This window comes from Centruroides vittatus, unplaced genomic scaffold (genome assembly GCF_030686945.1).
Source record: "Centruroides vittatus isolate TY-2023 unplaced genomic scaffold, ASM3068694v2 contig_817, whole genome shotgun sequence".
Taxonomy (NCBI): Eukaryota; Metazoa; Arthropoda; class Arachnida; order Scorpiones; family Buthidae; genus Centruroides; species Centruroides vittatus.
Genome location: NW_027122532.1, coordinates 3,263,622 through 3,281,565, shown reverse-complemented (window position 1 = coordinate 3,281,565; position 17,944 = coordinate 3,263,622). Strand labels below are relative to the sequence as shown.

At 34.9% G+C, this 17,944-nt stretch overlaps 1 protein-coding gene across 3 annotated transcripts in view; it reads left to right on the top strand.

The window, feature by feature from the left end:
• The window catches only part of ATP7 (copper-transporting ATPase 1), a 100,136-nt gene extending 87,455 nt beyond the window's left edge, over positions 1–12,681 (top strand). For all 3 annotated transcript variants that reach the window (XM_067278758.1, XM_067278759.1, XM_067278760.1), the window contains 7 exons: positions 3,188–3,464; positions 3,533–3,685; positions 6,077–6,219; positions 6,407–6,610; positions 9,366–9,483; positions 9,549–9,651; positions 11,409–12,681. In XM_067278758.1, the coding sequence (XP_067134859.1) occupies positions 3,188–3,464; positions 3,533–3,685; positions 6,077–6,219; positions 6,407–6,610; positions 9,366–9,483; positions 9,549–9,651; positions 11,409–11,667 (1,257 nt within the window). In that variant the 3' untranslated portion in view covers positions 11,668–12,681. The remainder of the gene's footprint in view (positions 1–3,187; positions 3,465–3,532; positions 3,686–6,076; positions 6,220–6,406; positions 6,611–9,365; positions 9,484–9,548; positions 9,652–11,408) is intronic.
• Positions 12,682–17,944: the final 5,263 nt, after the last annotated feature.

Here is a 17,944-nt window from a genome sequence, read left to right as displayed (position 1 = left end):
TCTAATAATTTCTCTAGGTCGCTTGATAGGGAACTCTATTTCTTCCTCATGAATTGCTATCTGTAATGCTTCATCAAAGGATTTTGGAGTGGCTGACATCAATCTCTGTTTAATACTAAGATCTAACCCATTTAACATTGAATTCTCATTCTTTTGTCTAATTCCTTCACTTGAATTTTCTTAATCACAGCTATTTCTTTTGCGTTTGCTCCTTCATTCGAAATCTCTGTTTCTGCAGCTAAAGACTGTAGTTTAACAGCGTATGTCTGTACATCTTTGTCTCGCTGTTGTATGCAAGAATAAAATCTTTCTAATCTAATTGATGCAGGTATTCTCTCAAACCTGTCTATTAAAATTCTTTTGAACTCATCAAAATGTTCTACATCCTTTATTCTACTGTCGCGTCTAACGAATTGCTTTGCTACTCCTATGAGTTTTAACTTAGCTACTGCTAACTGCTGCAGTTTTGTCCATTATACAAGCTGAAATAAATCCTCTATTGACTCAAAAAATTTCTTGATATTTGTATCTCTCAAAAAAGTCAGTAACAAGGGGATTAAACTACCTAGACTACTCAAAGTAGCTCCTCTTGGGTTTTCTGGACTACTTTCTGCCATTGCCATTGCAACTAGCTATCTTATTCTACTAATCTTGTATCTACTTATAATTAACTTAGAGTAACACTATTCTTGTATTCTTATTCTACTGAAAATGAAACCAACAATTCCTATCGAAACTGTATTCAAAAGCACTCTACTCCTGCCACACCAAATGTGACGTTTTTCAGGGGGTGTTTGATTCGATAACCTTCACTCCTGCAAAATCATACGTGATGCAAACCAATTGTGAGAATTTTTTTGTAAATTTAGCCGTTTGAACACCTTTCGGTTTGACACCCCACTCCTGGAAACCAAATGTGAGATCTAACGCGGGGGTAGGGAATAACGTTATTCTCTACCTCCGGTTAGATCTCACAAGATGTTTTATTTAAAAAACAAAAAGTACCTTCCAACTTAGAAGTTTGATCCAAGTTCATTTTTTTCTTTTAAATTTTCAACTCAATTCAAAGACATTTTTGTTGTAAGCAGTTTTCAACAAACTTTAATAAACTTTTTCTATTTGTGAAAATTTCTATGTAACTCAAATATAATTTTTTATACATATTTTACACAGCATTATTATTATTATTATTTTGAAGATTGCAAGACATATTAAGTTACTCAAAAATGAAAAATAATTATATCATTTGATTTTAAGATTTATTTTATACCTTAAAAATAATTAATTATATCCCGGAAAACAGTTCACTTTTTTTCCCAGAATCCCGGGACAAGCAAAAGACTGAGAAATGAGAAACCCTAATTCTTACCCTAAAAGTAAGTTCCTCCTGCACCTAAACCACTTGTCAAAGCAGTCCTATAAGCCATTTAAAAAAAATATATTTAATGGATTTCATTGCTGCATCTGTTAACTGCAAATTAGGTGGAATGATGCAGGCCTTGCATTCGACACACGATATACGGTGTGGCTTTGTTTTATATGATGATTGTATGTCAGCAGATAATTCATTTAAAATTCTGTGAAAATGCCTGTGATTACTTGAGGCAGAGAACAATCATTTACAGTTAACAGGAAAATGTTAAAATGTGTTTAAAAATTAGTGAAAGAACCAAAACAAAATTTTTAACAGAATACTAATATTTGTGTGAGATAACAGATTAAAATTTAAATGAGAGAAACAAGTGGAATATTTCAGGCAAAACATTAGTGAAACCGCTTCTGTGGGACTTACAGAATTATGTTTGTTTTCAAAATTTGATCGATTCTGATTAAACTCTTCCATTTTCCATTAATTGCAGTGAGGGGTCCATGATTTTGGGGTCAAAGTGACAGTGTCTATACTCCTTGATGTGACTGATTGTACCTAACAGAATTTAGGACAAAAATAAAAAGCAGCATTGGGCTCAAAAGGCTAACAAAGCAATTGGCATCAATTGCTTTGTTCTTGGATCATTTCCATTCCTAACTAGTGCAGGGATCACCTACTTCTTTCCATCTCCATCTTCATTCTATTGCAAAATCCTAATACAGTAGAGTGTCGTTTATCCAAGAGCCGGTTAACCGAAGTCGTTATCCGAAAGCTTTCCAGTCGGACTGTGTCGTGCCGAATTGAACGTTTTTGATACCAGATTAACTTCTAAAGTATAATTTTTTTGTTTTTATATTTTTCAATATATTTATTTGTTTGTACAAAATAAAGAAATAATTTTTAACGATACAATAGCCTCGATTATTATTATAAAAATTTTTGTTAGGCTTAAAATCGACGAAAATTCGTCACGAAACGACACGCAACGGAGAAAAATTTTGGCATCGGATAGGTTAATATATTTTTTTCGCACATAATCGGTTACCCGAACAACCCCAGTCTGCAATTGATTCGGAAAAACGACGCTCTACTGTAAATGTTTTCTTAGACTGTATGATAAAATGATATTTATCATAATTTTAACTATTAGTGCAATGAATGTCTGTGTGCAATTGGTCTAATAAAATTTTATGAATTTCAGGCTTGTTCTAAAAACCTCCTAAAACAGTACACTGGGGCTTTAACACATTTTTTACTCTCAATTTTTTTGCCTGTTTTCATTTTTCCTAAAGATAGACTTTTGGAAAAACATCACAAAAATGATCCTGAATATAACTTCCTCAAAAAACCGGAACAGTATATATAGATTCGAACATACACTTAAGCACTAATTTTCTAGCAAATAAACATAAAGAAACTTACACTTCAAACGTTTTTGGCCACAAATTTATTGGCCTTCTTCGGGAAAACAACAGAAAAAAGCGTTCTATAAGTAAAATGATCCTGCACCTAATTAACATTCTACTCTGTGCTGGAGTTAGCAGTTATTGGTAGTAAATAAAAACCCAAGATGTTGTGAGTACCCCAATGATTCATAGTTTTATAAATAATTTATCCTGGTAGATCTGATAAGCCAATTACCACTTTATTTTTAAAAAATTTTAAATAGTCTTGTTGCATCTTTTGAATGGTTTTGATTAATTTACATTATATGTTGTACTATTACTTCCAGCATTGACAGTCAATAATAAATGTTTAATTTTGATTCCATTTCAAGTAAGTAAGAATTTTAATGATTTGCATTAAATATTTGAACAGACTCTGCGGATAGACGCTTTCGGAAAATGCGAAGAGTTTTCCGCAGTGCCGGGTTGCGGCCTCCGGTGCAAGATATCGCACGTGGAGCACATGCTGAAGGCTGCCGAGGAAGCAGAGTGCTTGGCCAATGCAAAAAATAACTCTAAGACGAGGGCAAAAAATGCCTCCGGGGGAATGATCATCGGAGACGTGGTGGTGGAGTGCGGAAGTGCCGACAGTCCTCGCCAGAACGCTGCAAACCTGGCCAATTCTCTCCTAGAAACCTTGGGAGAAACAAGTAAGATAAAATAATCTTTTGAAACTTATTAAAAATTTGAGTGTTGTTTTGACACATTTTAATTGCAGAAAATGACAACAATGACAACAGAACTTATCAAGTGTTGATTGGTAACAGAGAATGGATGAACAGAAACGGTTTAGACGTCAGTGAAGAAATCAACGCCGTCATGACAGATCAGGAGGAGAAAGGACAGACTGCTGTTCTGTGTGCCATTGATGGTAATTTTTTGAAAATTAAAATTAAGTGGTCTTTCCTAAAATTTTTAAATTGGGAATACACGTTACAATGAAAATGCTTGAAAATGTATATTCTATCCTGTGCACATGAATACATTACATGTTTTAACACAGAAGGAAAACAGATTATATAGTTTTAAACAAATACTATCAGAGTGACCTAATGGCAAATGAACTTACGATCTAACATAACTGTGTTCAGTAATACAGAATTTAAAAAAAAAAAACAGAAATTCATTGACTAAGAAGTGTTACTATTATTCTTGAACAATGTGCAGTAGGGTTTCTCGTTTTTCCAGTCTTTTGCTCGTCCCGGGATTCCGGGATAATAGTGAACTTTTTCCCGGGATCCCGGGATAGAATTAATTATTTTTAAGCTATACAAAATAGCTTGAAATTAAATGATATAATTATTTTTCATTTTTTTAAAGTAATCTAATATGTTCTACAACCTCCAAAATCACGTTAATAATGCTGTGTAAGATATATATTAAAAATTATCTTTGAATTACGTAGAAATGTTCACAAATAGAAAAAAATGTATTAAAGTTTGCTGGAAACTGCATACAACAACAACAAAAAAAAAAAAAAAAAAAACTTTGAATTGAATTGAAAATTTAAAGAAAAAATGAATTTAGATCAAACTTTTAACTTAGAAAGTAATTTTCATTTTTTAAATAAAACATTATAATAATTTACAATAATATTTTGTATTATAAGATTTTAAAAAGCAAAGATGGTCGATACTCCGATCACTCAATCTAATTCTTATTTTAGTAGTGAAAAGTCTTGCTACCGAGAATACCCTTTCCGATTCAATTGATGTGATTGGAATCGTTTTTAATGCATTTAAGAGAAAATAGATGTTATGTGTTTTTTCACCTGTAGCCTGGAAGATTTCTAGTTTGTTTTCGAGATTGTAGTACTACTTTTGCTCTCTGGTATTCTTGATTTGTCTACCTTGGCTGCTTTAATAGCGGTATTAAGCTTGTAGCCCGATAATTCGACAGTTCGTTTGTCTTTAATAATCAGGTTTATGAAGAAAAACTTCATACTCGTTTGCATCCTTGCCAATTTGCACAATCTGGCATAATGCAGTTATTGAAGCTACTGGGCATGGTTAAAAATTAAGACAGCGTAAGCACAATTATTCCAGATATTACAGGTTCTGACAAGTAAAGAATTTTCAGAGTCCTGCCACAAATAAGTTACGTATTGATTATTGACCATTTGTAACATGCCATAACAAGGAAAAAATTTAAAAAACTAATAAGTAGGTTTAAAATTAATAAATACAAATTTATTCTGACAGTTTATGAGTTAATTATGCTTTCTATTTGCAAAATTTTCTGAACTTTAACACAAAATAAGAAAAAGAGTGAATCTAAGAAATTTGCGGGATTTCCCGGGATAAGAAAAATTTCCCGGGATATTTCCCTGGTTGAAAAAACGACCGGGATCCCGTTTGAGAAACCCTAATGTGCAGAATGATGTAATCATTATAATATATATATTTTTTTATCATAGTTTTTAGTTCAGCGCAAGCAGCCATCTTGCAAATTGTATGTTACGACAACTTCTAAAGTGACATTATTATTTTTACAGACAGAATTCTAACTAGTTCAGTTAGCTTGTTTTGTCATTGGGAGGAATTGAGTTCAGCACTACAATACAACTAGACTTAGCATGAATTCTGCAATATTGAACATTGCTCTGGACTGACTATATGGTGATTGTTTTCAAGCCTATATAAAGTGGCTTTGGATTTTTATAGTTGGCTAAATTTGAAATTCTAAAATGAGTTCTCGATTAACACAATTGAATTCACTAACTAGGCTTCCACGGGAAGACTCAAAGTTTCAGAAGACAATTCTTTCTTCTATCATTATGAATAGAAACTCAACTTACCAATGATGTTATTTCTTTTTACAGCAGGGAATATATTCGTTGTTTGCAAATAAGTGTAAATTTTTATTTTTCTGTTGGCAAATTTCAACCAGAAACTAAAAAATGTGGAAGAAATAGAATCTGAAGTCAACATTTTCTATTAAATTTAATAGTTAGATAGACAGGATATTGCTTTATTCAAATGCTTGCTTTCCATCAATGTTGTCAAGATTGAAAGGCAGTTAACAAAGATTTTTCTCAAGTAATCACTAAAATGCTAGATATTTTTCTGTGCGTGACAGCTAAAAGTTCTTTTAATAATTAAAATGCCAAATTAGTACGGTTGTTGTCATTTTGGATTTTCATTTGTCGAAACAGCATAAGTGAAAAATTTTAAAACTTGTTTCGACAAAACTAATAAATTTTACATTATACTAATAGAAAAGGCTGAATAAAAGTAGTTTCTATAATTGTGTATTTTTATAGGAGTTCTGATATGCATGATGGCAGTGGCAGACACAGTTAAACCAGAAGCTCACTTGGCAGTGTACACTTTAAAGAAAATGGGATTGGATGTCATTTTGCTGACTGGAGATAATAAAAAGACTGCTGCTGCCATTGCAAGACAGGTGAGATCACTTTTATATTCATTTTGTTTGTATTGTGGTCCTTAACGAGGAAAGATCTAAAGGTTGACAAAATTGCATTTGGTAAGAAAAGCCTCTGATGTATTTATATCACATAGTGTTTACAATGAAGAAAAAATTTGTTATTTTAAATGTTTATTATTCAAGTAATACGTGTCGTTTATTTTAGGTTGGAATCGGTAGGGTGTTTGCCGAAGTTCTGCCTTCCCATAAGGTCATGAAAATTCAACAGCTTCAGGAACGTGGTCTGAAAGTGGCGATGGTAGGAGACGGAGTGAATGACTCCCCAGCCCTGGCCAAGGCAGACGTTGGAATAGCCATTGCCAACGGCACCGACGTGGCAGTGGAGGCTGCCGACGTAGTACTAATAAGGGTTAGTGCAATTACTATATATCTTTTATTATAATAAAATGTTAACAAAAGTTAAAACTCTCTGTTATTAAATTTCTGTCAATACTCACAAAATAATGTATATGTATGTATGAGCTAATGTAATCTATATGTATGAGCTAAATTTGATTTGCATATCATTTAATTGTTAACATGGAATTTAAACCCCTATAACATGCGTTGGCTTAAAAACTTACCATATTTACTTGTGTATAAGACGAGGCGTGACTTTAAAGATCAAAATAAAGAAACTTGGGTTTATTAATACAATTCTAATTTTATCACAAGAAAAATATCAAATGTCATTCTCCCACAAAAATTACTGGCATTTTAAATTTTAAGGGTAAGTCTTGTAAAATTGACAACATGATTTGTTTGTGTAAAGCTGGACAATCGAGAACCTTTTTTGCCAATTCTTAACAGTTGATTCCACTCTCCATCGATTACACTTACGAGTTTATAAGGAAATCAGAATTTGCAGAATCGTCTGTTTTTTACGTGGGAATGGATTTAAAACTTATATTGGGCTCTCAATTTGGAATTCAATTCAAAAGCTTTGCTTTTCCTATTGCTATTCATCTTTACTCCTGACAATACACAAGAATGATTGAAACAGCCCAGATAAAATACTTTTGTTTTTAAACACTATAGGGTGAGCATCTGGTAAAAAATGCAAATATCCATTCACAAAAATTATTGTAAAAATGCTTTGCTCGTGTGTATGGGATGACCCAGGTTTTTGAAGCAGTGAAAAATGAATAAAAACCTTGTCTTATATGCAAGTAAATACAGTAATTCCATTTTTTATCAATGTTTAATTAATCAGAACGAAATGTGCTGACAATACTTACACTAGCAAACCACAGAGTTTTTGATGATGGAAAAATTAGTTCTAAAAATGACCAATAGGTAGTGTTAACATTGAAAATCATTTTCATTTCTTTTGTATATGTTTATTAGGCAATGTGTTACATTGCCTTCACCACAGAGTATAATATAATTTAGCCAAGTAACAATGCCCTCACCTGCAGAGTGCAGCATTTCTGGATGGATGATACCTCTTGGAAAATGGTATTTTTCAATTCCAACAAATTTGATCAAAACAGTTGGAAATTTGAAAGTCATTTTCAGATTGTGGGGATATTTAATGTGATTTCTGTGTCATTTGCACATTTCTTGGGTGTCTTTTGTGTGTCACTACCACTTATTGGTATTTTTGGAATTAATTTTTTTTTTCATTTTAAAGATCAGTGTGTGCATCTAAGATACAGGGTGGGCTAAAAACTTTAATTTTAATGGAGTCACAGAGTTTGTAATATTTACAAGTCCTCTGTAATGCATCTTGAAAAAAGTAGTTATTTCCTTTTCTTTGTTTTCTGTTCTGTTAGTCCCGATTTAATGCCGGCCATTTTTACATTATCCTATCTGATTTTATCCCCAGTTTCTTTTCTACAAATCATTTGTGGTTCTGTTTAGGAACAGCATTCTTTTAACATAATAATAGAGGAAATGGAAATTAGGATAGTGTATTTAAATACTTTTAACCTTCGGGCAATAGATGAAAACCATTACGACATTGGCATTTCGGCACATGTTGGCTTCACTACTTGCCATTCAATTTTATCCAATTTTAAAGATACACACGTGTCCAAAACTTGGGGGCCAACACAATTACTATCAGTGATAACTAGAAAAAAGTCAAGTTGGTTAGTGATGAGCCTACAACAATGTCACAAGTGTTGCATCGCAGTTCCAGGTTGACATATTCCTTGCAAACAAGTCTCTCCACCTGGGTATTGGAATGCACTTTCCAGCTAACTTCTGTGTGTATATTTTTCATACAGAATTCTACAGGTTGTAGTATTACCATGTGTTAATGTTGAGTAATATATTTCTTGCCATATTTGTCTGTATTCATCTACAGTTCTTTTTATTACAAATGTCATCCATCCTTAAGTAGAATTTTTTGCACACGTGTCCAAATATTATGTAATGTACATTGATATTAGTAATACACACAACTCAAAAATCTCAAGCTAAACTGAAGGAATAATAGAAGATCAAAATATATGTAGTTTATTTCACTTATAATATATCTCAGTAACACACTTTTCAGTGCCTACCTAGATTATACTATCCTGAACGTGGACGACCTGTTCATCAATAGAACTGTAAAACTTAATAAATTACTTGTCATGCATTTCTTGCTGATCCAAAGCCATAAACTATCTATTTTTTCAATTAAAGGACATGTTAATGATCTTGGCATTATTTTCAACCTGTTTCATTTTTTTGTTATTTTTTTTGTTTTTGCAAATTTGCAGAGTTGTAATTTGGTTCCATTGCACTGCCCTTCCAGCCATTTTCTTTTCAAACTTTCAATCTATAGTTGATTATTGCTTGCCAGTTTGGGCTAGTGTGGCACCTATCCTTTTACATACAGCTCAATAAAATATCATTCACTTCCAATGAAATATTATTGCCTGATTTATTTTGTTACATTTCTTATTTTAATGGATTTTCTTCTTTGTGTTAGAAATAGATTCTATATCATGTGTGCAGTTCTAGATGCTCATTCTTTTACCATGTAAGGAGCATCTTGATTTCAGCATATTTAAAAATTTATCCAGTTAACAACGACGTAAAAAATGATTAATGTCATAAGAACACGAGATGACTCTCGACGACATATTTTTTTTTAATCTCGAGTAATGTCGTAACTTTAAATTTCATTTCAGAATGATTTATTAGACGTGGTGGGAGCAATTGACCTCTCCAATCGAACTGTCAGGAGGATCAGATTAAATTTCCTTTTTGCCAGCATGTATAACTTGATCGGAATACCGGTTGCTGCCGGTACGTATTTTTAATCTAATTAAAAATTTGAGTTCTCTGCTAATGTATTTTGTATTTGCTTTCAGGAGTGTTTTTACCTTGGGGAATGGTTCTGAAACCCTGGATGGGATCGGCTGCCATGGCCGCATCTTCGGTCTCGGTAGTCTGTTCCTCCTTGCTTCTGAAACTGTGAGTAAATTGTGAAATTTCTCTTGTATTAAATTCTAATAGTATATATAGAAATTTCATTGATAATGTGAACTTGTTATATTAAAACATTGATTGCTAATTAATATTCTTTGAATAAACATTGTTAAATTAATTCAGAACAGCAAGTATTATATAGGCCAAGGGTAGCAATATTGTGGCATGTCATATGAATATATTTATATTTATGGTAAAATACAAATGCAATTATTATATCATTAATTAAAAAATAAAATTCAAAAAGGTGTGCCACTTTTCTATATGATTAGAAATTACATATTCACACAATTTGCAAAGCTAAATCTTTTTACAAACGACGTTGTTTGTTAAATGTTCTAATGTGCTCGTGAGCAACCCGTGGCCTCTGGGACTTAAAACTCGGAAAATAAAATTGCATTTGACGAAAAATAAAAATTTACATATTCACGTACGACACCAAATATAGTATATGGAGGAAGCATACTATCATTTGGCATTAAATTTATCGAAAAATGAATACAATACTTTCAACATTTCAAAACGTCATCCTAAAATAAAGTTTTTAAAAATCATTACTGTAACATAGTTGAATATACAATATTCAACTTTCACCAAATTGTAAGGAAGGATATGCAGAGAAGCAAAAAGGTGTCCCAATAAACAATTACTTTTAGCCATATTTGTAAAAACACAACAGTTTTGTATCAGTTGAAAATAATTAGCTGTTTATTGGGTCCTTTACAACTAGATGAAAAATGGTAGGACTATCTGAATCTGAAAAAGAATTACAGAAAGTAAAGACAGATTGAAAGGAAGAGAAGTTTTTTATGAATACTGGAGAGATTTCCAATTTATTTTGTCAGAAAATCAACCTTGTCTGTAATCAAGGAATACAATGTATGGCATCACTGCAAAGCAAAGCACAAAAGTCAATATGATATCAAATGGAAAACAGCATACTTAGATTATTAAAAATCTGAAGTTGGGTCTGCATGACTCTCAAAACATGTCAAGAAGCAACATATTCAAAGCGAGACTGGTGTTTGTGCTAACTATAAAGTCACAGAATTATTAATTCCAACGGGACGGCCTTTTACCGATGCCAAGTTTATAAAAATATACTTACTCGGCAATTGCAATTATGCATGTCTCTACAAAATAAATGGTTTTTTTTCGGATATTGGCTTTTTAGTTTGCACCCAGTTCTTTTGTTTGTTTCACGACTATGCAGTCTAAAGACAAAGCACCTACATCTCTGATATGGCACAGTATACATGCACATTTTGATATTTATGAAGAACTTTCTCCTCTTTCAAATGTCAGTTTGTTAGGACGCAACTGGAAGAAACTGAGAAGTGTGATGACAATTGTCAGACTTTTGGCTTTACATTCAACATCACAAATGTAAATTTGATGGGTTATGTTTTTTCTCCCTTCTTGTCATTTGACTTGTAGGCTCATCAAAACTATTTAGGCCAGGATAAGAATTGAATTAATTTGAAAATCACATAGGTTTTGTATATCTGCAGCTCTATGTGACTGTTTAATTTTAACGAATTGTTCTAAAAAAGAATGAATACGAAAGTGTTTGTCGGAGCATATATTTCTATTATAATGATCATTTCGGTAAACTTAAATATATTTTATTCACCACACTTTCAAATAAATAACAGTAGTAAAAATGGACGAAACAGTTCTTGCATAGTTTTAAGAAAAATATTACCATAAAGTGGTTGCTTTATCAATATTTTCAATTTTAGATATAAGAAACCATCGCGAAAATGCCTGGAAACATCAGAATATCAAGAGGTCTTGAGGAAAACGGAACTCCATCTGTTGGAAATGGACGACGTGTCGGTACACAGGGGACTGGACGACATCGAAATGCCAGAACCCAAAGGTTCGCTGATAAGCACCGGGCTGAGCCACATAATAAATCTGGTTCCGGGAGGGAAGAATATGGAAACGGAACAAAAATTGTTAGGCAATGACAATTTAGAAATGTCTCAGATGGTCTAAATCAAAAGGTTACTTCACAAATTTATATTTAGATCTATACATTGCGGGTGCTTGAACGATAGATTCAAAATGTGTCTATACATATATCTACCTGTTAAGTATTTTGCATTTTTCTGCATAATGTGATATCTTACTTAAAAATTGTTTGCTGTACTTATTTTTTTTTATTTTTGGTCAAAATTTTATATTTTGATTAGGAAGAATACAGCATGTTGTGATGATCGAATTGAGATACTTTGCTATTATTTAACAAATACGGTATGACATTTATACTAAAATTAAGGCTAAACTGCTGGCCAGCCATATATCTATGTCATTCGACAGAGAACAAGTCCAGATACAATAAAAATGTTCTCCTAAAATTAAAACATTTGCTTGGCAGATGTCAAAAGGCCCAATTTGCAACCTGTAATAAAAGCAGGCTATAGATTAATTTTGCAAGTGTCGGCATTCCTGGATATTTTTTAACATCTTGTGTAATTACAGTAGAGAGTCATTAATCTGGACCCCGGTAATCCAAATCGCCGGTTATCCAAACGATTTTCAGTCGGACTGTGTCGTACCGAATCGAACTTTTTTGATACTAGATTTACTTCTGAACTATAATTTTCATGTTTTTATATTTTTCAATATATTTATTTTGTTTGTACAAAATAAAGAAATCATTTTTAACGATACAATAGCCTCGATTATTATTATAAAAATTTTTGTTAGGCTTAAAATCGACGAAAATTCAACACGAAGCGACACGCGACGGAGAAAAATTTGAACGTCGGACGGGTTAATATATTTTTTCGTACATAATCGGTTATCCGAACAAATCACTAATCCGAACAACCCCAGTCCCCAATTGATTCGGATTAACGACTCTCTACTGTATGATAAAATTTATCCCGAATCTATTTATGGTCGTTTAACGTCCTGGAGATGTGACGTAGATGTATAACTGTGAAATATATTTTCTGTATACACTAATAAGCATTTTGAGTAAACAGTTTATAAAGTTACTGTAAATATATATAAATATTCTTTTCATACATTACAAAATATGAGGTTTCCTTAAATAAATGTCAGTTATTTTTAAAATCTCAATTAGCACTTTCTATTATACATTGGAACCTTAACTGGAATGATGCAACAATTTCTATACTCACTATACTGTCTAATTGAGGACCATGGAAATGGATAAAAATAAAACTCACATATTTTTAAATTAAAAAAAAAACACTGACCCAATCTGTGATAATTTAATATTTGGGATTATTTTGCATTTGTTCCCCAAAACTAGTTCAAAAAATTGAGCCATTGTCATAGGTATATTTACCCATAAACTTCTATCAGAAAGAAATTAAATACATTCCAATCTTGTGATATACATAATTTTCTCAATCATTCAGTTTATTTTTATGCGGAACTTTGCGAGGGGTCTTGTCATCCGGGAACTTGGAAAGGGAGAATATGAATCAAAGTCATGCCAACAAAAGTAAAATCTTTGTTTTATGCACATGGCACGAGCAAGGGTGGCGGTAAAAACGTCCCGAGCCTCAAACGTTCATACTTTGAATTGTGATGTTTTCACCCATTCCTTTAAAAGAACGACAAATAGCGGTTTTACCATACTTGCACCTTTTCATTAAAGACTGCCGTTTATTTTGAATAATACTTTGATTTGCAATCATTTCAATAAGGATACCTATTTTTTATTTCTACATTCTATGGCAAAAAGCATTAGACTGGCTGGTCATCAAACAAGTGAAAAAAAAACTTTTTTTAATGTCATCTACATAATGCACATTCGGAGCAATGTTGTCTCCATATTTGGGCACAAAATAGAAAACTGACATTATTCTATAAACCTTTTCCAAGCCTTAATCACTGCCTTAATGTTTGCAGGTATGATTTCCCTCCTATCATCACGGTTCAAATTGGGTATTGTTGGTGGTAGTTTTTTTCTGTATACTTTTCTTTAATATAAGCCATAATGTATTGTAAGGGAGCAACAATGGAATGTTGTTTTTCTATTGGTACGGTCGGATGCCTTAACATGTTTTTGTTTCGGCAAGATGTTTCGAAAGTTATTTTCTACAGTGGAAATTAATTGTTCCGGACCTATAAAACCTGCAAAACACAGGTTTCCGATTGTGAAGCTTACCATTACAAACGTGGAAAACTTTTTGGTAGACTATACGCAATGCCTCAGATTTTGTTTCCTCGCTCGTCAACCGACGTTATCGCAGCAACTATTCTACTTTTGTCAAAGAAAATAATTGTTTTCACTTATTTACCAACCACATTTAATGTTGTTTCATCCACCCAAGACACTTTCTGGCTCATGCAACGACAAGAGGCTTCCTTTTAGTTTTTGTGGTAGGCAGCCCGTTGATATTAGATTGCGCACGGTTCTTTTGTGCACACTGACTTTTCATTTTATTAACAATTCGTAAGAGGACAAGGGGCAATTTTCCGGGCACGGTTTACGTAGACGACTCGATCTCTTATTTTCTACATACCCACCGTCCTTAAATTCCCGAAAACCTGCCGGACCGAAATTTTACTAGCGTTTCTCTTCGAGAGCACTTCTCGTCGCAACGAACCGCAATTGCATCCTTCTATACCTTTTCAAAATTCTTTACCCGGTTCTGTTCGACTCACTCCGACGATACGAATGTCATTTACATTTGCTAACCCAAACAGTTAGCATTTCACTCAGATTTTTGGACCGATAATTATCTCTCCATGCAGTCTGACATTTTCAGTAAAGTTTTAATTTTTTTTTCAAACCACAAATAAAAATTGCTTCTTAAAGCTATGTAACTGATATGGCGAAGTACTACTTAGAGTGGTAGTACTTGACCATATTTGTATTACTTAGACTGGTGGTTTATTTATAAACTTGTAAATTAGACCCAGCTTCATATTTTATATCTCCAGAATTGGCCGGGAATGAGATGTTGAAAAATGTACTACAATTGAAATGCACGATTTTCCATAAGACCAGTTTACACAATGTACTGTACAACCAATACTGTATGTCTTACAAGTACGGTACATTTAAAATATCTTTAGAAATTGTATAATTGTCATTGACTCCGAGATCTTTTTTTTCAACGCGATCTCGATTACTTGGCTCCATTGCAGTTTGATATGCCTCGTATCTCTACTAACTGGCTATTGAGATAATTATTAATTTAATGTTTTAGAGGCAAGAAGCTTACAACTATACTACAATGTCTTCTTTTTGTCCAAAAAACAATCAAAATATAGTAGCGGCAGAGTCGATAGATACGCCGGTCCTCGAGTAAAGTTAACGTGTCGGGTTACCGACGGCCGGCGTTAAACCAATTTCTCGTCCCGGTGCAATTCTTATCTATTTGGTTAGTAGATAGTTTTACCATTTTCAAGCATTTTTGTAATTTTTTTCTAGTGTTCTGTTAAAAAAAATCTTATTCTTAATTACATTTTTTAATTTTATATCATGTATAAAGAAAAAAAGTACATTTGGTTTTTAAAAAATTTAATAAGATTGATGATTTGAAATTACAGATGAAGTGGATAAATGAAAAATAAAATTATTTTTGATTTAATTTATCCAGGTTTTAAATAGAAAGTTGTTTAAAACTGTTTCATTCGCAATATGTAGCAATATAAGTTTGGTACATAATGTTCTGAGTATAACATACACAGGTAATGGTAAAATAAGTAAATAAATTTGCATTTTACTGTTTTATTACATATGCGTGACAATATTAGGATACCATAGCTTATCCTCTGATACATTTAAATAGCCATAGAAATTTAATCCAGATAAAGAGTTAATAAATTATTTTAAAAAATAGTTTAACATTATATAAAGTGTGCTAAACAATTTTACTTGATTCAGTATAGTGTGAAATAGTATTTAGGATGAAATAGTTTTGTATTTTTGACATAGCAAATTACATTTCTTATGACACTCACGTTGGCTCTACATATTTTGGTAATCTATATATATAATCGAGACGAGTTAATAATAATAATAATAATAATCATCAGTACAGGGCCCAAACGGTAAGAAGTTGAGAGTTGAAATTTGGTACACAGGGTACGTCACGAGGACGCACACTAAGAAGGGATTTTTCGAAATTCCTCCCCACGGGGGAGAGGACAGGATTAAGTCTTAACACTTCCACCAACAATGGAAGTGGATAGGTGAATGAGAAGTGACGTTTGTCAGACGTTGGTCAGGTACGATGAAGATGGCTACTCGCTAACGATTATACGTGAGCGACTGGCGCGATTTTCAATTCGTATCGTAAGGTTCTTTACCGTTCGAGTTTGATTCTCTGTCTAATCGTGATCTTGAGTATTAGACGTAACAGTGATCAGTCTAACGTACTTATTTATTGAGTTTTGTTGGTCTCTGGAGTTTTGGCGCGAAACGTGCTCTCAGGCCGGTGGTCTCTCAGCGTTGGCGTTTTTCTGGATTCTCAACCAACTCATTACTCTCAGGTAGGAGCATTTTTCGACTATCCGGTGTAGTGGCCCCTCCACGTTCGGAGATGACGTCCCTCCGCGCGGACGTCCACAGCCGCGTCTACCGGAAACGGCGGCGGGCTCGTTCTCGGAGGAGCTTCGATTCATCTCTCCTATCACGGAACTGGAGAAACTGGACTCCATCCGTCAATCTCTCCCCTCTGACCAAATATACACTGTCTTTTTGGAGGGCCAGGATCCCCTCCACCGCCTACGTCCAGCAGAACTTCATAAGGCCCTCCAACCACATTTCTCCAATCAAAACAGGATTCTAGACATTCGTTACTCCCGGGCTGGATTTCTAATAGTGAAATCCCGGGACTCTCTGACGGCAGAAGAGACTCTCCGCATTACTACCATAGCCGGGATTCCGGTACGGGCCCGCTTGGCGCCGGATTGCGCCCTTACCGCTTATCTCCTGCGCGGCGTGGACATGTCCATCTCAGCTAAGGAGATATACGATATTCTCTCCGACAACAACATACCGGTGATCGAAATACGTCGATTCACTCGTAAGGAAGGAGACATATTTGTCCCTAGTCCCACTGTCTACTTCTCTGTGGCCAGTGCGGCCCCTTTGGAGACAGTTATCCTCTACTACCAGAGATATCGCTGCGAACGCTATATTCCCCGCCCACGTCAGTGTGGCCGGTGCCTTCTTTCGGCCATACGGTACAGTCGTGTCGAGGCCGACGCAAATGTATCAAATGTGGCGCGGACCACGAATCAGCTAACTGCGATGCCGAGTATCGTGGCTGCGTTCTTTGTGGGGGAGACCACAAAGCGGACTCCCCCCACTGCCCGGATTACCAGAGAGAGGCTCGAATATTAAAACAATGCACCACCCGCCGATGTTCCTATCAGGACGCAAAGAGATCGCAAAGCGGCCAACCCACATCATATGCGAAAGTGGCTTCACTACCAAAGCCGAAACAAAATGAGTCGGCTTCTCGCCAGCCCCCTCGGCAGGAACAAAAGTATACCCGCGTCCCCCTAAAGCCAACAGACGATTTCCCGACCTTGACAAAAAGAATCTCTCAACTAGAATCCACAGTTGAGGCGTTGCGTGCGGAGATTTGTCACCTCCACGAAATACTTCGATCTTACCCCACAATTCCAGACCAGGAGGTCTACATATCCGAACGCGAGCCAAGCACAGACAAACCGATGGCAGCACCATTGCCATTCAAACGGCCATCCCAACAGTCGGGATCAACTGCACAACCTTCTCATCCGAAAAAGAAAAAAGGTCCAAAACCTCGTCAAGCGGCCGCTTCGGCTACATCAGACACAGACGGTCCGCAATCTGATATAGACCTACCTTATCCCGCTGGCCCATCTAGAGCAACCACTCTGTATGACTTAGACATTACTTCCCCGGCCGAACAGGCCAAAATACATAGATATCAGTCAAAAACTCAACCAACAAATGTCTAACATGGCTGGAAGTCAGAATAACTTCCGTATAGTGCAGTGGAACGCGAGAGGTATACGCCCTAAACGTGATCTCCTCTTGGCGTCGCCATGGTTGCGAGAGACCGATGTATTACTTATCCAGGAAACGTGGCTGACGCCGGAATCGACCTTCTCTCTCCCGGGGTTCACGTTGTTCCGTCGGGACCGCCCCTCAACCCAGGGGGGAGGTCTCTTGACAGCTATAGCCAATCGGTGGCCAGCCCGCCACAACCCGCCCAGCTCCGCCATCACAGGTATAGAGGTTCAGGAGACCCAAGTGTTCATAACAGGATCCCCCCTAACTTTAGTC